At 46.4% G+C, this 27,986-nt stretch overlaps 1 protein-coding gene across 2 annotated transcripts in view; it reads left to right on the top strand.

The window, feature by feature from the left end:
• CDK12 (cyclin dependent kinase 12) overlaps positions 1 to 26,022 on the top strand; it is a 169,761-nt gene extending 143,739 nt beyond the window's left edge. The window contains exon 15 of one of the 2 annotated variants that reach the window (XR_003852079.1): positions 25,785 to 26,022. Coding sequence is in view for 1 of the 2 variants with exons in the window: in XM_029572153.1 (XP_029428013.1) it covers positions 25,785 to 25,825 (41 nt within the window). In the remaining variant the exon portion in view is untranslated. The remainder of the gene's footprint in view (positions 1 to 25,784) is intronic. The other variant, XM_029572153.1, reaches the window with a different exon arrangement.
• Positions 26,023 to 27,986: the final 1,964 nt, after the last annotated feature.

The raw sequence follows: 27,986 nt of genomic DNA, 5'->3' as shown, positions 1-27,986 counted from the left end.
CTTGCATCCACCTCCCGACAATGAGGACCTTTCGGGGCCTCCCCCTATAGGTGGCACCAACCTCATCTCGGTAAGGGTCCACCGCTCCGCATAACAGTTTGCTGAGGCCATGGACCCAGAGGATCTCTCCGGGCTTCAGGCCATCCCTGGCCTGGCACAGAAGCTCCAGCAACAGCAGCAAAACCTCGAGATGGTTGCAGCTACCATGGACCGGCTCAGCGCTCGCCTTGACGCCCTGACCACCTCCATGAGCCAGTCCCATTCTACGCCACCTAGTCCCGGGCAGTGGCAGCCCCTGCACGGTTACCGGTTCAGCCTCAATTCGCAAGTGACCCCAAACTCTGCCAGGGATTTTTGAATCAATGCCAGATGCATTTTTCCCTGCAGCCTGCTCAGTTCCCCACTGATAACATGAAGACTACCTTCATTATTTCCCTCCTGGATGGGAGGGCCTTGGAATGGGCTTCACCCCTCTGGGAGCAGGGAGAGCCACTTCTCCAGGATATCCAGTTGTTTTTACAAGCCTTTAAGGCAAGTGTTTGAAGAGCCTGGACGTTCGGCTACCTTGAGCTCAGATTTGCTCCACCTCCGCCAAGGGTCCCTGTTCGACTACGCCTTCAAGTTTCGCACGCTGGCGTCCGAATTAAATTGGTGAGAGGACAGCCTCTGTGCTATTTTTCCTTGAAGGCCTGTCCCTGCGAATAAAAGATGAGCTCACTGTGAGAGATCTACCAGAGTCGCTAGATGCCCTGATTGATTTAACAGGCCGGATCGACTGGATCCCGGGAACTTCGGGATCCTTTCAGGCATGTGCCCTGGCACCTACCTTTTCTCAACCACTTCTCCCAACGGCTCAGGAAACCACCATCACCGTACATCCAGTGGAACCCATGCAGCTGGGCCGTACCCGTATTTCGGCCGAGGAGAAACTCTACCGCCGACGCCTTGGTCTCTGCTTCTTCTGTGGTGAGAGGGGGCATCTGGTGGATCGCTGCCCACAGAAGCCAGGAAACAGACCAACCTAGGTGCCAGAGGGGACACGCTCCTAAGCTGCACCGACACAGCCCCCATACTGACACTCCTAGTATCTATTGTGGAGGAAGGTCGAGAATTTTCCACATTAGCCCTGGTGGATTCTGGGGCCGAAGGGAATTTTATTGCCCGTGCCCTAGTAAAGAAACTTCAACTGCCCACCAGCGCCTGTGATTGGCCCCTGTATATCTCCTCCATCTATGGGAAACCCTTGCCAGGACACATCGGGTATACTACCAATCCTCTACACCTCCATACGGGTCTTCTGCACGAGGAGCACATCACTTTTTATGTCCTAGAGAAAGCTGTGCACCCAATAGTCCTGAGGTTGCCCTGGCTCCAGTTGCATTCACCCCAGTTTGACAGGGGAATCCTCCAGTTTACCATTTGGGGGCCCACACTGTTTCGAGGGTTGTCTCAGATGGGTTCCACCTGCATCAACCATTCCCCTAGTCACCACCCCTCTGAGCCTCCCACCTCAATACCAGGACTTCGAGGATGTTTTTTCCAAAAGCAAAGCAGAAATCTTGCCAGAGCATCAACACTTTGACTGCGCCATCAGCCTTCTCCCCAGGACCTTTCCCCCACAGGGCAGGGTGTACCCCCTTTCCCCTCCAGAATCTGCGGCGATGTTGCAATACATCCAAGAGAACCTCGCCAAGGAGTTTATTCAATCTTCCACCTCACCGGCAGGGGCGGGGTTTTTCTTCGTGGCCAAGAAGGATGGGACCTTATGCCCTTGTATAGATTACTGTAGCTTAAACGCTATCACAAAGAAAGATAGGTATCCCTTGCCACTCATCTTGGAGCTGTTGGATCGCCTCAGGAGTGCCAAGGTCTTCTCAAAGCTGTACCTGTGCGGAGCCTACAATCTCAACTGCATCCAGCTGGGAGACGAATGGAAGACGACCTTCAACACCCGGGATGGCCATTATGAGTACCTCGTAATGCCGTTTGGTCTCTGCAGTGCTCCCGCAGTTTTCCAGCATATGATGAACAAGATCTTTCGTGACCTCCTGTATGTCTCAGTGGTAGTCTATCTTGACGATATTCTTGTCTTCTCTCCAAATCTCCAGACCCATCGCCAACATGTGCAGGTAGTCCTGCAACAACTCCATGAACACCGACTGTACGCGAAACTTGAGAAATGTTTCTTCAAGCAGGAAAGCCTACCCTTTTTGGGATACATTGTTTCCAGCCAAGGCTTTCGGATGGATCCCGAGAAGGTGCGTAGCATCCAGGAATGGGCTTGACCTTACATGGACTCCAGAGATTTCTTGGATTTGTGAATTTTTATCACCAGTTCATCCCACAATACTCTCAGCTCGTGGCTCCTCTAACTGCACTCACTCGGAAGGGGGCCGATGCCAGGAACTGGTCACCCGAAGTGGTTTTCACCTTTTCTGACCTCAAACAATCTTTCCTCCGGGAGCCCTGCCTAAGACACCTGGACCCGGATCGCCCCTTCACCCTAGAGGTCGACGCCTCCTCCATAGGGGTAGGGGCAGTTTTAAGCCAAGTAACCCACTCTGGAACTCTTCATCCCTGTTCATTCTTCTCCCGCAAATTCACTCCTGCCGAGCGAAATTATAGTATCGGGGACAAAGAACTACTTGCCATAAAGTTGGCCCTCGACGAATGGCGTCACTGGTTGGAGGGGGCGCATCACCGTATTACCATATTCACTGACCACAAGAACCTGGAGTACCTCCATCAGGCCCAACACCTCAACACAAGCCAGGCCCGATGGTCACTCTTTTTCACCCGCTTTGATTAAGAGCTCCGCTACCGCCCGGCCGTGAAGAATTCCCGGGCTGATGCTCTGTCCCAATCTTTCGAGGCAGAAAACATGCCTGATCCACCAGCACACATTATAGACCCTGCTAAGATCCTCTTGGCTGTCTCTCAGACAGCACCTCCCAGGAAAACAGTCGTCCCCACAAGGCTCCGACAGAAGGTCCTCGCGTGGGCCCACAACTCATACGTGGCAGGACACCCCAGCCAGCTCCGCACCTTAGACCTTCTCAGGCACTATTACTGGTGGCACACAATATCAAAGCCTATGTGGAATCCTGTCCCACCTGTGCCCAGCACAAGCCAGGGGTGGGATGGCCTTGGGGGCTGTTACAGCCGTTGCCAGCCCCCAAACAACCATGGACTCACCTGTCCACCAATTTTATGGTGGACCTTCAGAGTTCTAATGGCTGCAGTGTTATTTGGGTGGTACTAGACAGGATTCTTGAAAATGGCCCAATTCTTGGCGCTTCCAGGTCTCCCCTCTGCACCGGAACTGGCCTGCCTCTTTACCACCTACATTTTTCGATTACATGGTCTTCCACATCACATCCTTTCTGGTTGTGGAGTGCAGTTTTCAGCTAAGTACTGGCGTTCACTCTGCCAAAAATTCAACGTCCGCCTGGGGTTCACAAGTGCATATCACCCCAGGCGAATGGACAAGATGAGAGGACCAATCGCACACTCAAGACCTTCTTACGAGCCTTCGTCAATGCCCACCAAGATAACTGGGCAGAGTTACTCCCATGGGCCGAGTTCTCTCTCAATTCTCACATTAACTCAGCCACCAGCTCTTCTCCCTTTTTGCTTGTCTATGGAAGGCAACCAGTACCATCACTTCCCTTACCTCTCTCAGTTGCCTCCCCAGCTGCCCAGTTAATGGTCAGGGCAGTTCAAAACCTCTGGCAGCAGACCACAAGCCTAATCCAGGAAGCAGAACTCTGTACAAAGAAGGTAACCAACCGCCTCAGATGTTCAGCCCCCCAATTCAAACCAGGGGAAAAAGTCTGGCTTAGCACATGTCACATCCACCTCAGAGTTCCCTCCATGAGGCTAGCACCATGCTATATCAGTCCCTTCTCAGTCGCCCGTTGAGTGGGGCCAGTCTCCTACCAACTATGGTTGCCAACGTCCCTCAAGATCCACAATGTGTTCCATGTTTCCTTACTTAAACCCTTCATCCTTCCATGGCTATCGTGTAAGACCCCGGAATCCGCCAAGATTTCGGCCTAATCTGACCAGATCTTCCAAGTCGAAGAGATTCTAGATGTCCGACAAAGACGTGGGCATTGGGAATACCTCATCTCCTGGCAAAACTTTGGTCCGGAGGAGAACACTTGGGAGCCCGCATCCCATATATTGGACAAGAATTTCGTATGACAATTCCATGCTACCCACCTCCAGAAGCGCAGACCCTCAGGAAGAGGGCTTAAAAGAGGGATACTGTTATCCACTGCACTGCCAGATGTTCTGCGCCGCCTACCGCCACTCCAGGGACCTCTGGGGGCTCTCTCGTTATGGCGAGTAATCCCCGCCAGCGTTCCCAGGAGGCCTCCTCCAGTCCTGCTCCTGCCATGCGGCAGGGACGCCGACCAACACGCGGTCCGCACCCAGCCCCCTAGGCGAGCGTGCGCACCGCTTCTCCACTTTTAAAGGGCCAACGGCAGAAAATGCCATGACCCTCAGTGATGCCGTGGCAGCCAGGGGCCTATTTAATCCTGTCCCTAGCAAGCGGTAGATGCCTCGGCAACAGGTCTCGTTCTGCCTTAGAGCCACTGGTTGCTTCGTCTGTCACCGATCCTGCCTTATCTGTTCCTGATCCTGCGACAGCTGTTCCTGATCCTGCTTTGCCTGTTCCTGATCCTGCCTCGTCTGTTCCTGGTCCTGGTCCCCCTCCGGTCTCCGCTCCTCATCCCCACAGTTGGTTCTTCTGGTTTTTGATTCAGTTCGTCCCTGGATTCTGCTTCGTCTGCTGCCTGCCCTGACCATCTGCTCACTCATTGACTCTTCTGGTTAGCCGCCTGCCTCGACCTCTGGCCCATTTTTGGATTCTCCTGCCTGCTACCAGCCTTGACCCCTGTAATGCCTGACTTGCCTCAGCCTCTTGTCTTGAAGGATTGTCTTCATCTGAGAGCCGCGCCTAAGTCCTGCCGGCCCCGGTACCCAAGGGCTAAACCTGCAGGGAACGTGGGCTGGTATAGGTGAAGGTCCAGTTGGGTCTCCATCACCTGCATCTGCCTCCCGAAGATGAGGTCCTATTGGGGCCTCCCCCTATAGGTGACACTAACCTCGTCTCGGCAAGGGTCCACCGATCCACGTAACACCATATTGTAAAAGTACACCTTAAAGAAGGAAGTATGGTCAATGCTCTAATATTTGATAGTTTTCATCCCCAGAATGAGCTAAAGAGGGGGATGGAGCCTAATAAACTTTGTGCAATGTCCATCCACTGCTTATTCAATAGAGCATGGCACTCCACCACCATCTGCAGTTGGGAGGCTACATAATACTTCAGAATGTTAAGTACACTAAGACCACCTACAATTTTGGCTTGGTGAAGAACCCTTCTAGCAATTCTAAGAGGATGCCTTTTCCATATGAAAAAGAAAATCTGCTTTTGTGAAGCTTTAAGGCAAGCATCAGAAATAACACAGGGTAATGCCTGGAACAGGTAGCTCAGCCTGGGGAGATAGTTCATCTTAATCACAGCTATTCCACCCATCCAGGATAACTGAAATCTTTCCCATTTGCTGCATGCTCCTCATCTAAGTTTTCCACAGGGATTGACCCAGTTGCTTATGTGTTGCACAGGAGGTGGACCCTTGGGCCGAGGTGGGGTTGACGCTACCTGTAGGAGGGATCCTATGAGTCCCCACCGTCGGCAGGCTGGAGCTTCGCCAATACCAGCCCTCGTTCCCCGCGGGTTGAACCTTTGGGTTCCGGGGCCGGCTGGATTAGGTGGGCCTCTGTATGCAGACGTCGAGGAGAAGATGAAGAGGTCAGCCCAGAGACAGCAACTGTAGAACTGAGGAGTTTGTGCTGGATGAGGTGGAGTCCCGAAGACCCAGGCGCCAAAAGGAACCAAAGTTAGACAGGGGGTGCCCGAGCAAGAACAAGCCGAAGCCTGAAAGGCCACATCCAAGACCAAGACTAGAGAAGCGTCATAGAACAAGCCGAAGTCAGGGCAGGCGGCAATCCAGGAGCAGTGGCAAGGCAGAAGTCGGGCCTAGGAGAAGATCAATGACGTGGTCTGGCAAAGCAGAGGTTGGGTCCAGGAGAAGATCAATGGCGTGGTGAGGCAAAGCAGAGGTCGGGTCCAGGAGAAGATCAATGTCGTGGTCAGGCAAAGCAGAGGTCGGGTCCAGGAGAAGCAGAGGTCGGGTCCAGGAGAAGATCAATGGCGTGGTCAGGAGAAGCAGAGGTCGGGTCCAGGAGAATATCAATGGCGTGGTCAGGAGAAGTAGAGGTCGGGTCCAGGAGAATATCAATGGCATGGTCAGGCAAAGCAGAGGTCGGGTCCAGGAGAATATCAATGGCATGGTCAGGCAAAGCAGAGGTCTGGTCCAGGAGAATATCAATGGCGTGGTCAGGCAAAGCAGAGGTCCAGGAGAAGATCAATGGCGTGGTCAGGCAAAGCAGAGGTCGGGTCCAGGAGAAGATCAATGGCATGGTCAGGCAAAGCAGAGGTCCAGGAGAAGATCAATGGTGTAGTCAGGCAAAGCAGAGGTTGAGTACAAGAGATCAGTCCAAAGGAAAGCTGGGTAACAGGAACGCAGGGTAAGCATGTAATCGAGCCGCAGGGATCAGGAACCAGGAACACGGAGGAATTACCAGGGGGCAACGAAGTACACGACCATCATGGAGACCTGTTACAAAGGCGACTATCAGGAGCTGAGTCTGGCCTTAAGTACCAGAGCTTCAGCGACGTCATCATCCGGGGCCGCGGCCAAGTTCCCTCTGCGGACCCTTTAAAAGACACAGAGGTGCGCACGCTCACGCCTAGAGAGGGGTGCAGTGCTGGATGGCGGCATCTCATTGTGGACCATGCAGAGAGGTCAGCCGCAGAGCACAGGGGTCCGTCGTAGTACCAGAAGCACCAGGGACGGCCCAAGGACAGAGTCGGCGGCCTACCACCACGAGGGAAGTGGAACCAGAAGCTGGATTGGGCAGGCGAGGTAAGAGGGCTGAGCCACTGGCCTGCCGCAACCGGCACATGCAACATTATGAGCCTGCTCCATATCTTGTAGTTTATGCACCAAAAGCATACGCTTCTTCTCCTTTTCCTTATTATGATACATCCCCAGGCTGATCAGATAACCTCGTATAATGGCTTTGAGACCCTCCCAACAAGAAAGGGGTGAAACTTCTTTCCCTGCATTAGTAGTGAGGTATTCCTCTAGATGTTGTTGAGCCTTCATTTTATATTCCTTAATTTTAATTAAGGTGCCATTAAGCTTCCATTATCTTTGGCCCTCTCCGAGTTCTTTCTACTCCATTTCCCACCATACAGGAGCATTGTTATACACGCTATATTCACCTGTCTGGTTCTGGAAACCAGTTCTCTATTTATGAGAAAGTAATCTAGACATGAATATGAGTTGTGAGTTCTAGAATAAAAGGTGTAATTTCTATTTGTGGGGTACTTAATTCTCCAGATATCCACCAATTGCCAAGTTTCTAGCAGATGTTTTAATGACAGGCTATCTTTTTTTGAGACTCCCGTCACCCCTGATGAGGTATATAGATTGGACATACCCACCATATTAAAATCCCCCCCAAAGACCAGATGACCATCTTCAAAAGAGAACAGCAGTTTCTTATCTCGTCCAACACCATTCACTGTTCTGCATTTGGCCAGTATACATTTACCAGAACTAATTTCATATTGTTAATGTCTACCTGTAATATCAAATAGCGGCCAGATGGGTCGGATCGAACATCACAAACCTGGACCCCTAAAGAGGAATCAAAAAGAATACCCATCCCGCTATATTTACTCGTTGGAGTGTTAGAGGCAAAATACTGCTGAGAAAATAGTTTATTTATTTTATTTTATTTAACATATTTCTATACCGGACTTCATGAATCGGATTCATATCAGTCCGGTTTACATAGAACTAGGGGATAACCAGAGAACCAAACAAGAAGGCTGAAACAAGCAAAGTTACATAAAACAAGGGTATTGAACTTGGGAGCTATAGTAGCTGGGAAGTAAGCAGAAAGGAGTAACTACATATAAATCGAGAGATTAGTGAACATTCAGTTCCTTGAGCTGAGTCTGATGATAAATTTGTGTTAGGGGAAGGCTTGGAGGAAAAGCCAAGTCTTAAGTTTTCTTCGAAAGGTAAGGAGGCAGGGTTCCAGTCTTAGGTCTTAGTTTAGAGGCAGGGTTCCAGTCTTAGGTCTTAGTTTAGAGGCGAGCAGATGCTCATCCCTATGTCTTAGGTGAGTCTCCTGGATAAATACTACTGAGGGCTGTAATCGGGAGAGTTCTTTAAATAGCATCTGTCGCTTAAAAGGTGAGTTAAGACCCTTCACATTCAGTGAGACAAATTTAAGCCTAGCCATTGAAATCTTTCCCCGATATTCCCCCTACTGCTTCATATGTCCTGTTAAGCCAATATCCCAGCCCTAAACATAACCTGATTCCAGGATCCTTACCCCTACCAATTAAAACCCCTGTCTTGCCCCCCTCTACTCAACCTTAAAATGTATTCGCCATTCCAACAGCGAACCCCTGCCTGAGGAGATGAGTCATCCCCTTTTCCTCCCTTCATCTTAATGTACTTTCAACATTCCGTCTTCCTCCTTTCTCCCATGAGAAACATAACCATAATTTCCAATTGACACTAATAACTCAAATTGTAGAACTTAACTCAGAATTTTGGCTGCAACCTGTCTGTGGACCGAGTGCTCAATATGCTAAACTCCTTTGGTATTGTTTGCAGCCAATATCAATGTCAATGTCCAAACCCAGTGTCCTTCTGAGATAGCTTTAAACCTGAAAAGGAAACGCAATAACCAATAACATTTTCCTATCAGTTTCATGGAAAGTCAATTCAGGTGGGGAAGGGCTCCTGGGTCCCCAGTGTCACCGGCACATCAGTCTTCGGTGTTTCCTCTATATATGTCCTTCTAAGGCGACGACCTCCCTTGCCTGCCCTCTGCCATTTCGGCTGTACCAGAAGTGGCGGGGCAGTTATGTGTTTCTTCTCACCCATTGGAATTGAAAATCCAGCAGCCCTCAAAATAGGTGCCGCTTCTTCCAATGACTTCACCTTAGATATAATGCCATTTATTGTGAAGGCCAAACCCCATGGGTAGAGCCATCGATACCTGTGCCTCTCCTTCGATAATGTTGCTATTAATAGTTACAGATCACGTCGTCTTTTCAGGGTGCTGGCGAAAGGTCATTAAAGAAAGAAAGCTCATGCCCCTCCCATTCCACTCTGTCCAGCTTTCATGCTGCCTTCATAATTGCCTCTTTAATCAAAAAGCCGTGCATGCACAGGACAATGTCTCTCGGTGCCTTTCTGGGTGCAGCCCCCAGAGCTCTGTGAGCTGTTTCAATTACAATCGGGAATGATGTTCTTCTTCTTCCAGTGCCGACGCCGCCTTTAGCACGGCCTCGCAGATTTGCCGTGCAATCTCATGCACATTTACATAAACCTCATCCTCAGGTAGGCCTCTAATGCGCAGATTGTTTCTGTGTGTTCAGTTTTCTATATCTTCTAATTTTAACGCTGCCTCTTCCTGAGATCGGCGAAGCTTATTTTGTTCCGACATCAAGTTTTTTATGTGGGCAGCGTGTTCCTCCTGTTGCGCCTCAGAATTGTCTACCCTTTTGCCTGGGTCCAGAATATCTGCGTACAAGTCTAACAAAGTCTCTTGGAATTCCTTCTTAAGGGTCCTGATATCCAGCTTTAGGTTTTGGAACTATTCTTGAAAATCTTTCTTTGTAAGTGTTTTTTTCTCCAGCTCTGACCCTGTCGCTATTGTCTCTGATGCCATCTCATCTCACTCCAGGTCCACCATCGGTGTTAACTCATTCAAGGCCACGAATCGTGATCCACCGGCATCATAGGAATATTTTTGTAAATCCATCTCCTTTTTCTACAAAGACATGTTGTCGGGCGATTAACAATCCTGCCACACCTTTGATATTGCTCGATATGAAGGAAAGACCAGGTTTAAAATTTTATAATGTGAGGGAGAGTGACGAAGAGAATTTTTAAGCGGCCATCTTAGGCAGATGACATCACTTCCTCCCCTTTGAATTTTTTCACTGTTTTCGTCTTCACTACCTCCTCTGGAAGGACATTCCAGGCATCCACCACCTTCTCCATGAAGAAATATTTTCTGGTGTTGGTTCTGAGTAGTCCCCTCTGGAGTTCCATTTCGTGACCCCTAGTTCTACTGATTTTCCAAGGGAAAAGGTTTGAAATTCATGCATCATTAAAACCTTTGGGTATAATTTTTCCTGCAGATAAGGTCATTATAGGAAGAGACTGGAATAAGAACATAACACAAGAACATAAGATATGCCATACTGGTTCAGATCAAGGGTCCATCAAGCCCAGTATCTTGTTTCCAACAGTGGCCAGTCCAAGTCACAAGTACCTGGAAAGTACCCAAACATTAAATAAATCACAAGCTACTATTGCTTATTAATTACATAATAGCAGTTTATGAATTTTTCCTCTAGGAACTTTTTAAACCCAGTTACACTAACTGCTGTAACCACATCCTCTGGCAATGAATTCCAGAGCTTAACTATGCGCTGAGAGAAAACAAATTTTCTTCAATTTGTTTTAAATGAGTTACTTGCTAACTTCATGGAGTGCCCCTTGTCCTTCTATTATTGTTATGGTTTGTGGGTATGTGGACCCTTGACCCGAGGTGCGAGTTGTTACAGCCTGTGGGGAGGAGCCCCACAGGTCGGCACCGTCAGGAGGCGAGGTACAGGCACAGCAGGGAGCTCTGGGCACAGAGGTGGAGAGATCTCCAGGAACCAGGAAGTGACCCCCTGTTGAGTGACTGACAGTAGGTAGTATCTGGAGTGAGACCCTGAGGAGAGAGGCGCCAGACAGACCATGGAGCGGTAGGCGCAGGATTAGCCGCGCTGAAGGTTCTCCTGGAGGACAGCCCCGAGGGGAGGAGCTGCAGCGTAGTGGGCATAGACTTGAGGGTGCAGGGCCATCCATGATGCAGGGAAGCCCGGGCCAGTCTCAGCTGTTGACGTAGGCAGGAACCCAGAGAGCAGAGAAGCAGGCCCGAGGAGCGGGACGGCTGACAGTCGTTGAACATACCAGAGCAAGCCCCGTGGAGCAGGGAGGCTCTAGGTAGTCTCTTGAGTAGAGAGCTCAGCCCTAGGAGCGGGAGAGTGCAGACAGTCTTGCTAGAACACAAGCCCAACCCCGAGGAGTGGGGAAGGCTAGCCAAGGAACTCACAGACTGCCGCAGTGTTCCAAGGGAGACCTGAGTAGCAGACGTTTGTTGCAGAGTAGGACTCAAGAGGCGCAGGTTCAGCCCGAGGAGTGGGGTAGGCCAGAGGAGCAAGTCCCCGTAGGAGCACACACTGACCCCTGAGGAGTGGTGCCAGACAGGGTCCAGGAGCAAGGCTCGTAACGAAGTCTCAGGAACACAAGGCAGGAGTTGCGGACTCGTACGGAACTTGTTGCCAAGTTGGCTAGCTGGTGGTGAAAGTGGAGCTTAAGTACAGGAGTCCGATGACATCATCAACCAGGGGCGCCCCGAGGTTCCCGCCGAAGAGACTTCAAAGGTGGGGCCGGTGACGCGCACGCCTAGGAAGGCCCGACATCGAAGTAGGAAGTACCGGTGTTCATGCTGCCATGAGGAGTCCCGAGGAATGCTGCAGTGTAGACAGGCCCACGCTGTGAGCAGACCCAGAGAAGGCAGGTCAGAGGTGCAAGCAGTGAGTACTCCAGTCACAGCCATCTGCGACCGACAGACATAATTATATGAGAGAGTAAATAACCGATTTACAGTGATTTGATTTTGTAGACTTCTATCATATCCCCACTCAGTCATCTCTTCTCCAAACTGAACAGCCCTAACTTCTTAAACCTTTCCTCAATAGAGCAACTGTTCCATGCCCCTTATCATTTTGGTCATCCTTGTCTGCACTTTCTCCAGTGCAGCTCTTTCCTGTTTGAGATGCAGTTAGCAGAATTGCACACAGTATTCAAGGTGCGGTTTCACCATGGAGCAATACAGAGGCATTATGACATTCTCCGTTTTATTTGCCATTTCCCTTCCTAATAATTCCTAACATTCTGTTTGCTTTTTTGATCGCCACAGCTACACTGAGTTGACAATTTCAATGTGTTATCCACTCTGATGCCTAGATCTGTTTCCTGGTTGGTAACTCCTAAGATAATACCTAACATTGTGTAACTATAGCAAGGGTTATTTTTCCCTATATGTATCACTTTGCACTTGTCCACATTAAATTTCATCTGCCATTTGGATGTCCAATCTTCCAGTCTAGCAAGGTCCTTCTGTTAGTTATCACAATCCACTTCTGATTGAACTACTTTGAATAATTTTGTATCATCTGTAAATTTGATCATCTCGCTCATCGTACCCCTTTCCAGATCATTTATAAATATATTAAAAGCACTGGTCCAAGTACAGATCTCTGAGGCACTCCACTATTTACCTTTTTCAACTGTGAAAATTGACCAATTAATCCTACTCTGTTTCCTGTCTTTTAACCAGCTTGCAATACATAAAAAGACATTGCCTTGTATCCCATGACCTTTTAGTTTTCTTAGAAGTTGCCTCTATGGCTAACTTCTTTTCGAATTCTCTCTTAGCCTGTCTTATCATCAATGTCTTACATTGAACTTGCCAATGCTTATGCTTTATCCTATGTTCTTCTGATGGATTCTTCTTCCAATTTTTTAATGAAGATCTTTTGGCTAAAATAGCCTCTTTCTCCTCACCTTTTAACCATGTCGGTAATCGTTTTGCCTTCCTTCCACATTTCTTAATGCATGGAATACGTCTGTGCTTCTAGGATGGTATTTTTTAACAGTGTCCATGCCTGTTTCACACTTTTTACCTTTGTAGCTGCACCTTTCAGATTTTTTCTATTTTTCTCATTTTATCAAAGTTTTCTTTTGAAAGTTTAGCACTAGAGCCGTGGATTTACTTACGGACCCCTTCCAGTCATTAATTCAAATTTGATCATATTATGATCACTATTGTAAAGCGGCCCTACCACCGTTACCTCTCTCACCAAGTCCTGTGCTCCACTGAGAATTAGATCTAAAATTGCTCCCTCTCTTGTTGGTTCCTGAACCAATTGCTCCATGAAGCTATCATTTATTCCATCCAGGAACGTTATCTCTCTAGCATGCCCTGATGTTTCACTTACCCAGTCAATATTGGGATAATTGAAATCTCCCATTACTCTTGCACTACCAGTTTGGTTAGCTTCCCTAATTTCTCTTAGCATTTCACTGTCCATCTCACTATTTTGGCCAGGTGGACGGTAGTATACCCCTATCCCCATACTCTTCCCCAACACACAAGGGATTTCTACCCATAAAGATTCAATTTTGTATTTAGTCTCATGCAGGATCTTTATCCTGTTGGACTCTATGCCATCCCAGACATAAAGCACCACCCTGCCTCCCAGATGCTCCTCTGACATTGCGATATAATTTGTACCCCGGTATAGCACTATCCCATTGGTTATCCTCCTTCCACCAAGTCTCTGAGATGTCAATTAAGTCTGTCATTCACTGCTATACATTCTAATTCTCCCATCTTACTTCTTAGACTTCTGGCTTTTGCATACAAACATATTAAAGTCTATTTTATGTTTGTATTTACATTCTGCTTTTCAGTTGACAGGGAAAAATTGGAATCTTTTAGCTCAGGTGAGTTTTTAATTATAGGCACTTGGTCTACTTTTCTTATTATTGGAATCTCTCTGTTGGGATGCCCTAACTCTAATCTGTGCCTCAATGTAAAATTGGATAGATCTCATTCCTCTGCTTCTGCGATGCTGATTCCAGCTGCTTTACAAAATATCATACAGTTCTACAATCTCCATGATGTGTGGAAAGAATGCTTTCCCAGCAGTCATCATACTTATAGTAGAATAGACCTCTTTCTATGTAGTTCCTCTATCATGCCTTTTGTATGTGATAGTGACATTTTACCATCTCATTTATCTGGTCACCATCTAGTTTTGCTCTCTGTAGACTTTGTTAGGAAAGCAGGCTCCTGGAGCTGGTAGCGCTTAAATTTCTCCCTTCTTCAGAATCAAGATTTTGTGGACATGGTGAAAAATGCCATCACAGACTTTCAATTTCACCACCCAACAGAGGCTTATGACCTTAGGCTACAGTGGGAAACCCTAAAAGTGGTATTTTGAGGTCGAATTATATCTTTCTTTCTTTTTTTTTTTATAATTTAAGGTTTATTGGCAACACAACTTAAAATGTTACAATCAGAGCAACTATATTATACATTCCAGCATTATGATCCTTTCATACAGAAAGACTGAAAACTTATCATACATTTGGAATGAAACGCCTTAACAGGCATTACAATGTTATGAACAGATATTAAATAAATAATGCATAATAAAGCATAAGAAGAAACTAACTGTGTAATGATTTATTGGTTTCCATTTATTGTTTACCATATTGTTGTATGTGTATTTATTAATTACCATATTGTTGTGTGTTTATTAATTTTCTCCCCAACCCTGAATTATATCTTTTACTAGTTAGAAACAATTTCTAGCTAAACATTGTGAACTGACTCATTTGATTAATAAAGTAGAATGTCAACCTAAGCTAACTTGTTCCTCTTAAGACTTACAAGGCTTTACAACTTGCTAGAGACGAGCTACTCAAACTTCAATCTTCTTTAATAGAAAGAAATTTTAGGCTCTCCAAGCAAAAAATATTATGAACAGGGTAATAAACCTAGCTCCTTACTGGCAAAATTAATTAATCTTAAGTCCTCTTCATCTGTTATTAGTGTCTTACAAGGAGCCTCAGGCAATCTTTTTCTTTCCAACATGCAAATAGTGTGGGAATTTCAGGATTTTTAGCATCATTTGTAAGGAGCTTCTTAAACATCCTCATTGGATGATATCAAACGTTTTTTAATCTCTATACAAATGTCTCGGATTCCTGATGAGACCAAGGCTCAGTTGGAGAAGTCAATTACAGTCTTTGAGACTGAACAGGCCTTACAGTCTTTGGCAGCAGGAAAGAGTCCAGGTCCAGATGGATTCCCTTTGGAATATTATAGAATTGTTTAAAAGGAGTTGGTCCCTCTTTTGCAGGAGCTTTTTAATTATATGAGGACCCCTGCTTTTTCTCTAGGAACTTGTTGGATGTTGATATCACTTTGTTTCCTCAGCCAGGCAAAGATCCTTTACTTTATGGTTTGTATAGGCCAATATCCTTGATGAATTCAGATATAAAAACTTTGGCTAAGATATTGCAATTTAGGATTGAACATTTGTTGCCAGCACTGATACATCCTGATCAGACTGACTTTATAAAAGGTAGAACCTCTATAGCTAGTACTAGAAGATTGTTTAATATAATCCATATAGCAGGGAAATAAAAAATTCCTAGAGCGGTCCTCTCCCTGGATGCTGATAAAGCATTTGACCAGATCTCTTAGCAATATTTGTTCATGGTCCTATGACATGGTTTTCCTGATCAATTTGTTAATTGGATATTGGCATTATCCAAACAACCTAAGGCCTGCATCCTAGCAAATGGATTTCTTTCAGATTCATTTTCTATCTCTAGGGGGACTAGTGTTATGAATCGCTCCTCCAGAGGGGAGGAGTTAGCAATCTGTTGTGAATCGCTCCTCCAGAGGGGAGGAGTTAGCAACCTGTTGTGATCTGCTATGCTGATGGGTGGAGCAAGCAGATAAGAGTAGCAATCTGTTATGAACTGCTCCTCCAGAGGGGAGGAGTTAGCAATCTGTTGAATACATCTCCTGTGAAGGAGGAGTTAGCAAACTGTTATGCTCCGTGGGCGGAGTAAGCAATCTGTAATGGATCTGCTAGGAAGTAGCCATCTGATATGCTCAGCTCCTGTAGAGGGAGTAGATAACAATCTGTTACCAGCGGAGTCCTTGGAGAAGGCACTTAGCTGTAGTAGAATGTAGAATGGTGGATCCTTGGGCTGATGGCAGATGACAGCGCCCCCAGGAGGATATCCTGAGAGGGACCACCGGCTAGGCTTGGGCATGGAGACAGACACAGATAATTCTTTTATTAGACAGGTTAGTAGAACCACCAGAGGTGGCAGTAGTGAGCTGATATGCCCGGCAGGGCTGAAGTCCCTCAGGTACTGGAACCACGATCCCAGGGTTACTGAGCTGTACAGAAACTATAGATAGTGAGTAGACAGGGTATGCTGTATACATAGCTAGTACTTAGATGATAACTCACATAAGGTCTTGAGGAAGCTCATTAGCTGGAAAGGGTTAGGCCCTCGAGGAGCGAGTACCTGGTTCCAGGGAAAGCTCTGAGAGAGCGATGGTAACTCACAATTGTCTGTATCTGTAATGGCTTCCAGACAGTAGAGAATCTTCTGTGTATTTAGGAACATGGGCTCTCGAGGAGCAAGTACCGGATCCTATCTGCAGTCTGAAATAGTAACTCACAAATGTCTGTATCTGCGATAGTTTCTAGGCAATAGAGAATCTTCAGAGTGTTTAGGAACATGGGCCCTCGAGGAGCGAGTACCAGTTCCTATCTGCAATCTGAAATAAAGAAAAGAGAGCGAAGCCCCCGAGGAGCGGGTACCCCTGGTAAGTCCGAGGAGGCAGAGTAGCGTAGAGAGAAGCGGGTCCAGATGAATCCCCGCAATCAATCCTTGCTAACTCAAATCATTAGCGAATACTGAGACCTTTTATATCGGAAGTTGATGACGTCATCTCGGGGGACGCCCCTGAGGTTCGCGCCCTTGCTGGTACATCAATGGGAGAGCGCGGGCGTGCGCGCCCTACATCATCAGGAACATGGCGGATCCGCAGCGTCGTGTCGGTCCGGGGACGCCAGAGGGAGACAGCATGGAGATGCCACGGCAGCAAACGTCCATCAGACCCGGAGGGAGTCACCACAGAGGTAGAGAGGGCGGAGTGAGGGCGTTGAGCAGCGACGGACGCAACTACTAGGTAGGGGTGCCCTATTCTCCCTTCTCTGTTTAATTTAGCTCTTGAGCCGATGTTACAAAAAATTAGGGAATATCGGGACTTACATGTCATAAAATCTCATTACATGCAGATGATATTTTACTTTATGTTACACATCCTGAAAGATCGATCTCAGCCATAGTATGTCTTTTGAAAGACTATGGGGAGTTGAACTGGTATAGTGTTAACCATGCTAAATCCCTTTTGATGTATCTGGGTCCCAGGGGTTTCTGTCATTCCCAACAAAGTAATTTCATAATAGCAAAGGATAATATTAAATATCTGGGGATTGTGGCCCCAAAGAACCTGACAGAGTTGTATAAACTGAATTATCCTAAATTGTTTATGAAATTGCAGGTAGATCTTTGTAGGTGGACTGATTTTCCATTGTCATTTTTGGGCAGAAGCTATTTGGTTAAAATAGTTGTCCTTCCCCATCTCTTATATTTTATTTATTTATTTAAGATTTTTTTTATATACCGGTATTCATGATACAATCACATCATGCTGGTTTACAGTTGAACAAGGGGTGCAAAATACATTAAAACTGGAACAAGTGCAAGGAAATTGCAGTTACAAATAACAAGAAAGATCGAACTGGGAGAATAGAGAAATACAGTAGTAGATTAACATCATGTAGAGTTATTTACAAAGAGCAGCTGTGACTGAGTTGTGGAAGTTGATGAGGAAGCAATTAGGAGGGGTCCAGAAAAGCTTGTTTGAATAACCAAGTCTTAAGTCTTTTTTGGAATGTTGGGAGGCAAGGCTCCTGTCGGAGATTCGGTGGGATGGAATTCCAGAATGCTGGTCCAGCTGTCAAGAAGGCCCGTTCTCTTAAAGTTATATGATGAGTGGATTTGGTATGAGGTACCTGGAGGGATCCTCTGTATGCTTCTCTGGTGGGTCTTGAGGAGTGATGTTGGCTGAGCGGGAATTGTAGGTCAAGTGTTGTAAGGTGGTGGATGGATTTATATATAATGGTGATGGATTTGAAGATAATTCTGAAGTGTATAGGGACTGGGAGCCAATGTAGGTTTTTTAGGATAGGTGATATATGGTCTCTTCTCCTGGTGTTGGTGAGAATTCTTGCAGCCGCATTTTGGACCATCTGTAGAGGTTTGGTGTACGAAGATGGGAGACCTAGTAGGATAGCGTTGCAATAATCTATCTTTGAGAAGATTATTGCTTGTAGTTTTGTTCTGAAATCAGTAGAGTGGAATAAAGGTTTTATCCTTTTCAGCACTTGGAGTTTGTAGAAACAGTCCTTGGTTGTACGGTTGACAAATGCTTTCAAATTCATCCTGTTATCAATTATAACTCCTAAGTCTCTCACTTGGGTGGAGAGTGGATTAGCTGGAGGAGTAGAGGAGGTGTTGCTTATTTCTGGGGAGATGAGCAGGAGTTCAGTTTTAGCAGCATTTAATACGAGGTTTAGGCTGGCAAGAAGGCACTTGATTTTTTGGAGGCATGTTTCCCAGTGTTCGAGAGTTTTAGAGAAGGATTCTTTAAGGGGGATCACTATCTGGACATTGTCTGCATAGAGAAAGTGTTTACGTTTTAGATTTGTTAGGAGCTGGCATAGCGGAAGGAGGTAAATATTGAAGAGTGTGGGTGATAGGGCAGAACTCTGAGGGACTCCTACAGGTGAGTCATGGCGGGGGGATTCTTTGTTGTGTATTTTAACTTTGTAGCCTCTGTTGCTGAGGAAAGTTTTGAACCAGGTTAATGCCGTACCTGTTATACCAATAGTCGAAAGTTGGTTTATAAGGATGGAGTGGTTAACGGTGTCGAAAGCTGCTGAGAGGTCTAAAAGAATCAGTAGGAATGATTGTCCTTTGTCGAGACCCAAAATGAGGTAGTCTGTCAATGATACAAGGAGAGATTCTGTGCTGGAAGCTTTGCGGAATCCATATTGAGAAGGGAATAGTAGTTTATTATCTTCGATGTAGTCTGATATTTGGGTGTTAACTAGTTTTTCCATGATCTTGGCTATGAATGGTAGGTTGGCGATCGGTCGGAAGTTGTTTGGGTCTGTAGGATCCAGATTTGGCTTCTTTAGTAGTGGTTTGAGGGATGCCAGTTTGAGTACCTCTGGATATATTCCTTGCGATAAAGAGCAGTTTATGATGTCCGCCAGTGTTTTGGAGATGGAGTCAGGGATTGTCAGGAGACGTTTGCTAGGGATATGGTCTGAAGGATGAGAGGAGGGTTTCATTTTCTTTAAGATTGACTGGATCTCTGTTGCAGTGATGGGTTCGAATGCTTCAAGATAAATGGATTTGTTGTCCATTTATCTTGAAGCATTCCTTGCAATGCTCCCCAGAAGGCATTCAGAGACCTTAATGGAGTTTTTTTCTTCTTTTTTATGGCATCGTAGGTCACTGCATATTAAGCTTCTGACCTTACAGTATCCCAGGAATTGTGGGGGGTTGGATGTTCCAAATATGTTTCTTTATTATTTAGCTTCCAGATTAGTGGGCATTAAAGACTGGTTGTTATCTTCCCATCTTCCTAATTGGGTATATCTTGAGAGTATGTATTTGGGGGATTTCACATTAACATCCCTTCTCACTTCTACCTATCCTCAGTATGTGCAGATAGGGCGCTCAAACACTATTATTTCTCATACATTGAAAATCTGATGAACAGCAAATAAATTATTAGGATTTCAGTATGAGGTGCCTTCAGGGCAATCCAACCCTAACACCTCTTACTTTATCTCTGGACTTGAAGGCTTGGACTATGGGCGGTTTTACATTTCCTTGATCAAATGCTGGTGGATGGTCACTTTAGGAGTTTTCAGAGTTACAAGCTGAATACCACATTGTCGAACACACAAACTATATTTTTTCCCGATTGCGTATGGTGGTAGAGCATCACTTGGAGAACTTTGGCTCACTACGTTTATGCACTGGTCAGGAATCTTCTCTTATTTCACCCAGGTCTCCTAAAAGTTTGATCTCCAGATTATATACTTATTTGTTAGATGACATTTATGATCCTGAGACATGTCCCATCGTTATTGAAAGGTGGAATGAGGATCTTTTGCTAAACTTGGATGATTACGATTGGAAGAACATATGGTCTCTGCCCTTAAATTATCTCGTTGCAATAAGGTTCGTGAACTAATGTTCCAACTATTACACAGAGCCTTTAGATACCCCTAATTCTTCTCTAAATTTAGCAGATCTAGCCCTTTTTGCTGGAGAGGATGTGGCATGCCTGTATCCCACTCCCACATGTGGTGGGACTGTCCTATTGTTCATAATTTCTGGCAACAAGTTGGATCCTTGATTGGAGACATTTTGGGTCGCTTGTTGCCACTTACGGCACCCTTATGTCTGTTGGGAAGATAGGGAGATGTTGTATTGTCCAAATCTGAGAAACGTTTGTCAATTCAGTTGTTACATGCTGCACGTATTACCATCGCTTGTTATTGGAAGTTCACAACCCTGATTTATCACTGGAAATCTGTGGTTGCAGATATTGCTATAATGGAAAAAAATCTCCTTCCCATTATTGAAGAAAAGTGGCACTTTCAACACCATTTGGAAGTCGTACTGGCAACAGAGGCACTACATTGACTGATTGCTATAATATTTCCTAGGTTTTTGATTCAATTGCTAAATTGTTTTGTTCATTTGTGTGCTGAATTATATTTTCTGTATTGTTACACACTATAAATAAAATTAAAAAAAAAAAACTTTCAGGTAGCTGAAGGTCTGCACCGCCTCTCTTCTAGGATATAAATATTCAGATCCTTAGCCTTTCCTCATAAGCCATTTGATGGAGACCCCCACACCATTTCTGTCACCCTTTTCTGGACCACCTCCATTCTGTCTTTGTCCTTTTTGAGATATGGCCTCCAGAACTGAAAACAGTACTCTAGGTGAGGCCTCACCAAGGACCTGTACACGGGGATTATCACCTCCTTTTTCTTACTGGTTATTCCTCTTTCTATGCAGCCCAGCATTCTTCTGGCTTTAGCTATCACCTTGTCACATTGCTTCTCCGTCTTCAGATCACTAGACACTATCACCTCAAGGTCCCTCTCTTGGGCTGTGCACATCAGTCTTTCATCCCTGTCACATACAGCTCTTTTGGATTACTGCATCTCGGATGCATAACTCTGCACTTCTTGGCATTGAATCCCAACTGCCAAATCTTTGACCACTCTTTAAGCTTTCTTAAAATACTTTTCATTCTCTCTACTCCTTTAGGCATGCCCACTCTGTTGCAGATCTTAGAATTATCTGCAAATAGACAAACTGTTGTGGGATTGCTGGAGGCGGTCCTATCTCTGGGATTTCATGTACCTTGGGCCACGACACCACTGCAGAGGAGCTCCGGCAAGCGCCGTGGCAGGCAAGGAGTGTCCAAGCATGGGTTGAAGATTCAGGAATGCTGAACCCTGGCCACTGCCGAACCTGATCGCATAGAGAGACCCAACAATGCAATGTTGGTCTCCGGCCACTCGATAACCCTTTCAGACCTGCCGCACGGGAGCAGCAAATGCGACAGGACAGACAGTGGCTGAAGGGTGAAGACATCAAACGAAGACATCAAATGAAGATGAAGATTCAGGATACGTGAGGGCTTCACGGAGACTTGGTTACATGAAGAGTCAAGACGAAGACGTAGACTTAAAGGGCTGAGACGAGACTCAGGGTATCCAACAATGAGACGAAGATTTGTAGGCTGAAATGAGCCTTAGTTATACGGAGGACTCAGACAGAGTCACAAGGTTTGAAATTCTGAAGTGGAAATCTGAAGTTGTACTGCCACATCACATGCCCTACACCACCAAACAAGGCAGGGCATGGACCACGTTCTCACGTGCCCTACACTACCAAGCAAGGCAGGTCGCAGACCACGCTTTGAGGACTCCCAAGACAGGTTGCTTGAAGATTCAGGAAGAAGATCTGACAAGACTCAGCGAGGCCTGTACCAAGACGCCCCCCCCCCCCCCCCCCATCCCCGGCCAATCAAGGCAAGGCGCGGACCACGCCGGGTGGAACAGGAATTTAACAAAGTTCATTATCAAGACGGAGGCAGGTGCAAGAGACTGATACTGTCCACATTTATTCCTGAGGCTTCAATATAATAATCCCAAAGGGTCCTGGTGTTCAGATCCAACACCAGGAAAATGTCTTCATGGAGAGGGTGGTGGATGCCTGAAATCCCTTGCAGAAAAGGTGGTAAAGATGAAAACAGTGAAAAAATACAAAGGGGCATGGGATATCCACTGTAGATCTTTAAAGGCTAGAGGATGGAAATGAAGAAAAGGGTGCATGGGGATAACTTGCTGGTGTGCTGATTACTACCCTTAACCAATAAGCCTTCATACTGTTGATGCAAAATGCTCTTTGCTTCAACAGTAGGGGAAATGGGGAGCTGAATTCAGACAACAACCAATGTCGAGGGCCCCAACTTTAACGGAACTGATAAGCATGCGGCTAACCTGCATGGAGCAGCATGTTACTATGCTGCCCGCGGACTTAGCCACGAGCAGCCTCTTACCTTTTGCCAGCCTCCCGACACCGCTGAAGTCCCTGTGCGGTCTGGAGGCCGCCGATGCCTGCCTTCTCGCGTCCTGAAGGCCGCCGCCAGTTTCACTGCTTCCCATGGCAGGAGACCACCGTTGAGCGCCGCCCTCATTCCTCTTCATGGCCAGGAGGCCACCGCTGAAGTCGTCTCTCCATGCGGCCTGGGAGCCACCGCCTGCGCTGTCTCTTTGTGGCCTGGACTCTGCTGCCATCCCTCTTCACGGCCAGGAGGCTGCTGCCAAAGTTGCTCCTCTTCGTGGCCTGGAGGCAGCCATCCACTCTGCTGCTTTCCTCGTGGCCTGGGCGCCACTTTTGCCATCTCTTTATGGCTAGGCCGCTGCCAGCTCTCCTCTTCCATTGCCCAGAGGCCACTCCAAAGCTCCTCTTCTGTGGCCCAGAGGCCACGTCGTCCGGGTCCTCTTCCGCAGCCAGGAGGCCACTCTGGAGCTCCTCTTCATGCGGCCTGGGAGCCGCCATCATCTTTGTTCTTCATGGCAGAGAGCCACCGATGTCAAGGCCTTCTTCCTCTTCCTGCAGCAGGACGTCACTGTCCCTGGTCCTGCCTTCTTCCTAGGCGCGCAGCCGCGCCGCCTCTGTTCACTTAAAGGGCCAGCAGTGGGCTGTCTTTCCAGGCTCCTCCTGCTGATGTCCTTTAGGCGTTTCCTCTTCAGCCCTATAAAGAGGGCCTTCCTTCACTCAGTCTTCACCTTCGCAAGGAGTTGGTCATGGAGTTGGACCTCTACTGGATCTTCAGTTCCAGCTCTTCGTTCCAGGAGTCCTCTGTGATTCTTCTTTGCTTCTTCAAGGCATTCTGTTCCTCGTTGGTACTCCTTGTCTTCATCCATGGTTCCTGAACCTTCGTCTTGATCTTCGGTCCATGTCCTTGTCTCTCATCAGATCCCATCTCCGTGTTTCTAGATGTCCAGCTCTCCTTGTCTCCAGATGTCTCCTTGTCTCCAGATGTGTAGACATCCCCTTGTCTCCGGATGTCCAGACGTCTCCGTCCTCTGATGTCTTTGTCCATTGTGTTCCAGACATCCCTGTGGTTCTCCTCTCTAGAGGTCCCTGATGTCCAGATGCCTTAGATGTCCTGATGTCCCGAGGTAACCGGTGTCCTTTTGTACCGATGTCCTGATGTTCCAAGTTCCAAATCCTGACCTTGATGTCCCGAGTTTCAAGTCCTGATTTTAATGTTCCAAGTCTCGATCCTGTTGTCCTTTGTCCAATCCTGATCCTGAAGTACCGTCAGTTCCTAACTCCGGGTTCAGCTTCACCTCACCCTGGACCTCTTCTCCAGCTGACCTTTCCTGGGAGTAAATCCATATTGATCCAGTGTCCATCTTTGGTGGCTGGAGCCCTCTTCTGATTGGATCTGTCTTCGAGCACTGCCCAGGTTCCTCCTTCATCCTGAGCCTCAGTCCTGTGCTTGTTCCACTCTCCACATGGTCCGCGACCAGTCTCTTTAGGTTGTGTAGGGCGCACAGTGGGACAGGGTGGTCCGCGACCAGCCCATGTCGGCTGTGTAGGGCGCCCTGAGGGGCAGTGCCTGTCTAAGTCTCTGAGTATCCGGAAGTCCTTGTCCTTGTCCCTTCCAAGTTCCAAGTGGTCTCGTCCAAGTTCCAAGAATCCTTGTTTCGTCTCATCCGAGTTCTAAGTTCCAAGTCCTAATGTGAGCCTTTCCAAGTTCCAAGTCCTCGTCCGTGCCCTTCCAAGTTCCAAGAGTCCTCATCCGAGTCCTTCCAAGTTCCAAGAGTCCTCGTCTGAGTAACCGGAATCCTCCTCTCAGTCTACGTCTGATTTCCTTCCACGTTTGAGCATCTTGCATCTGAGTTCCAAGTTCCAATTGTCCTTGTCGCATCTGAGTTCCAAGTAACCTCGCCTTGTTCAAGTCTTCAAGCCTGGACCAAGTACGAGGTCCCATCTTGTTCCAGTACCATCGCCTGTCCTCGACCTCTGTCCATCCTGCCGCATCTGCCACTCCCTAGTGGCAGGTCCGAAAGGGCTATTGAGTGGCTGGAGGGCTATCCCAGAGACCAGCATTGTATTGCTGGGACTCTACCTGTGCGTGCAGGTTCGGCAAAAGTTAGGGTGGTGGTCAGCCTGCTCCTCCCATGCTTGGACACGTCTTACCTGCTACGGTGCTTCCACGGAGCTCCTCTCTGCAGTTGCGTCGTGGTCCAAGGGCACACATCTCCCCGGAATCGTAAGTGCTCCCTAGCACTCCCCCAACACAGCATTTACTACCCTTAACAAAAGGCAAGGGATTACTACCCTTACCCAATAAGCCTTGATGCTTTTGATACAATCACAACATCACTCTCCACTTTGACAATGGTGGGGGTGGAAGAAGAGGAATTAGATTCAAATGACAACCAACATGGGCCTTGCCTTTTACAGTCTGGATAAAAACACAGGACTGCTTCTAAAGCCAAGTCCATAAGCAAAACACGTCAGCACTATCTGAATTTCCAAAAAGGTTTATCACCCAGTAAAAATATTGCTAGCAGTGATTTTTTGAGTTATAAGGCTTAGGAATAACTGCACGGAGCAGCAGTTGCTACCCTTATGAGAAACATGGGGTAACCTGCACGGTGCAGCAGATACCATAAGAAACTTGCTGGGTAGATTGGATGGGCCATTTGGTCCCTTTCTGCCATCATTACTATGTTACTAAGTTATTGCTGTTATTCAAAAATCCCAGTTGTGCAATTTAAGTATCAAAATACTAAAAAAAATATTTTTTATATGTGTATGTGCAGGACTGCCACTTTATCAACCTAAAGATGGTTCAATTTTCTGATTATTATTATTATAATCTTTAGAGTCACAATAATTTAATCTCCTTAATTTATACCATCTTTATCCACAAGATTAATAGTGAGCAAGTAAAGAATGTCAGTATCTGTAAAAGTACTTGGTGTCAGGTTCCATGAGAGGGAGCTATGTGTTGTTAAGACCTGCTTTCTTTGGCTTGAAAGCTGCCCAGATGGTTCACAGTCTAAGTTTGTACCTGAGGCAACAGAGGGTAAAGTGACTTGCCCAAGGTCACAAGGAGCAGCAATTGGGTTTGAACGCTGGTCTCCCTGGTTCATAGCCCACTGCTCTAACTACTAGGCTACTCCTCCACTTGTGTATTGAAAAACTCTAAAACTACCATGAATGAGAAATTCCAGAGATTTTTATCTGTGTTCAACGTTCTAGCTAGAAGAAGACGAATGCCTGTGGTGTTAACCCCCGTCTGACCGTGCCAGCCGTTCTTTACATATTTCCTGCTGCAGAGGCTGCCCTCCTGACTAAATGTCCACCAGATGTCAGTGCAACACAAAGAAGAGAGGCTCTGCCAGCCCTGCTGGATGGATAGGTGGGATATTTGGGCATAAAACAGAGGTGTTTGTTGTAGGACTCTGATGGGTTCTTGGTTATTTTATTATGGCTATATGTTATATTGTTAATTGAATTTTATATGACTATATTTTGTTTTTAAGATTTTGATTTTTGGTTTGATGTTGCCTTTCTACTTTACCTTGATCATCTAATGGAAAGATGGCTAAAATGGAAATAAATGTAAACATATATAATAAATATAATCATTTCTCATCCATCTTCCTAGTCCAGTGGATTTCAGCAGGAGACTAAAACATTTTTTCATCTGCTGGCACCTTTTATTTCATTAATCTGTATATTACTTTGGCAGCACCTGTAAAATTGTTCTGCCAATAAAGTTATCTGAATGTAAATCTAGGAGCCCTGCATAGAATGTAATGGAGCTGGCTGCAGTCTGCTCTATATCCACACATGGGCAGTGTAAGCCACTGAAAGTATAACCCTGGGAGAGAGCAAGAGGAATGCATCACTCATGCAGCCTCGCAGCTCAGCTTGTCCATCCTGAAGCACACACCACTGTCCCTGCAATGCCTCACATCCCTGCTGTCTGTCTCTCCTGCTGTGCTCTACCCACCCTGCAAAGCCTGATAGCTCTGCTCAAGCCTTCCTCCTGGGCACTATTCACCGTGCTCTTGTTTGAGGGATCTCATTGGGGATGATGCTTTTTATGTGAATACAAGCCAGTTCTTGAACGCAGTCTTCTGCACAGGTCACATTCAATTGAAGAACAGGATGGGCACACAGCTGCTTTGTGGCACTGACATTTCTCCATCAGTGACAAAATGCAATTTATTTTCCAAATTACACATACTCATGTGGCATGTGCTCTGTCTTCTGTGGCTGGGCGGAAGTCAGTTCATATGGGCTCTCTAACCTTTTAAACTGTCCATCTTGTGATCATTGCTTAGTTGCCATCTGCCCAAAGATAACCCTTATGATAATATGAGTGTTATCCATAAGCAAAGCATGGCCAGCCTGCTGAACTTAAGCTGCTATTAGCAGTGCCTCAATTCCTTTCGTACTGCACATGTAAAGTGCCTTGGGGTTAGGAATGCTCTCCTCCCATCTGATATTGATAATTCTGCAGTGTAGATGGAGCTCATCAAGCTTCAGGATGTGGCAATGTATACAGTCCAGAGCTCAAATCCATAAAGTAGAGTTGTAAGAGCAACTGCATAATAGAATGCCAGCTTCATCGTCATACCCACATTGTACTCTTTCACAGGCCTCAAGCATTCAAATGAAAAGCTTGCCTTGGCCAATCTGGCACAAACATCAACATTGATGTTAATGTTAAGAAGCTGCCGAGATACCAGACTAACAGTTGATGTTCTGGGTCCAGCCCGCACGCACTATGATTTTACCCAAGGAGCTTCTACCTGCACACCAACAGGACTATTTCTTGGGAGCTTATCCAATATACATAAACACTCTGACTCAGTACATCGCAGTTCCAGGCTTATTTAAGCAATAAGAGGGTAGAGCAGAGAATAAATAAAATCAGATAATAAAAAAGAGTTAACTGTAGATATGATAACAAATACTAAAGAGAATACTTAAATATGTATATATATTTATATAGCAAAACTTACATTTCCAAAGGATCAGTCTGCTCCATCATATCAGGAAACGATCTTTCTCCCCCTCTAGGTTTGCTCACTTTTTATACACTTGGGGTAAGAGCACTGGGCGTCTTCCTCTCTGCATTCTTATCAGTTCCAAGCACAGCTGTGAGTGGTGTTCTATATATTCTTCCTCTCTTAGACTTTTGATTTCACTTGTTTACTTTCCCACGTTGGAAATACTGACATAACTACAATTCTCATATTGTTGCCTGTCTGTAAGCATGTTTTAGGATTTCACAGTACAAAACAGTAAATATGAGCTCACAGAGAAGTTGGCCTGTGGCTTTCAAACTAGTCTCAGTTATCTTCCATTACAGTTGACAAGTTCTTTTGTTTCCAGCGTGCACGTCTAGCACAAATGGGTTAAGGGATGGAAAGGACAAATGCATAAGCT

Source organism: Rhinatrema bivittatum, chromosome 12 (genome assembly GCF_901001135.1).
Source record: "Rhinatrema bivittatum chromosome 12, aRhiBiv1.1, whole genome shotgun sequence".
In the NCBI taxonomy this organism is placed as follows: Eukaryota; Metazoa; Chordata; class Amphibia; order Gymnophiona; family Rhinatrematidae; genus Rhinatrema; species Rhinatrema bivittatum.
The sequence above is the reverse complement of the archived record's forward strand: the minus strand, read 5'-3'. Positions and strand labels throughout refer to the sequence as shown.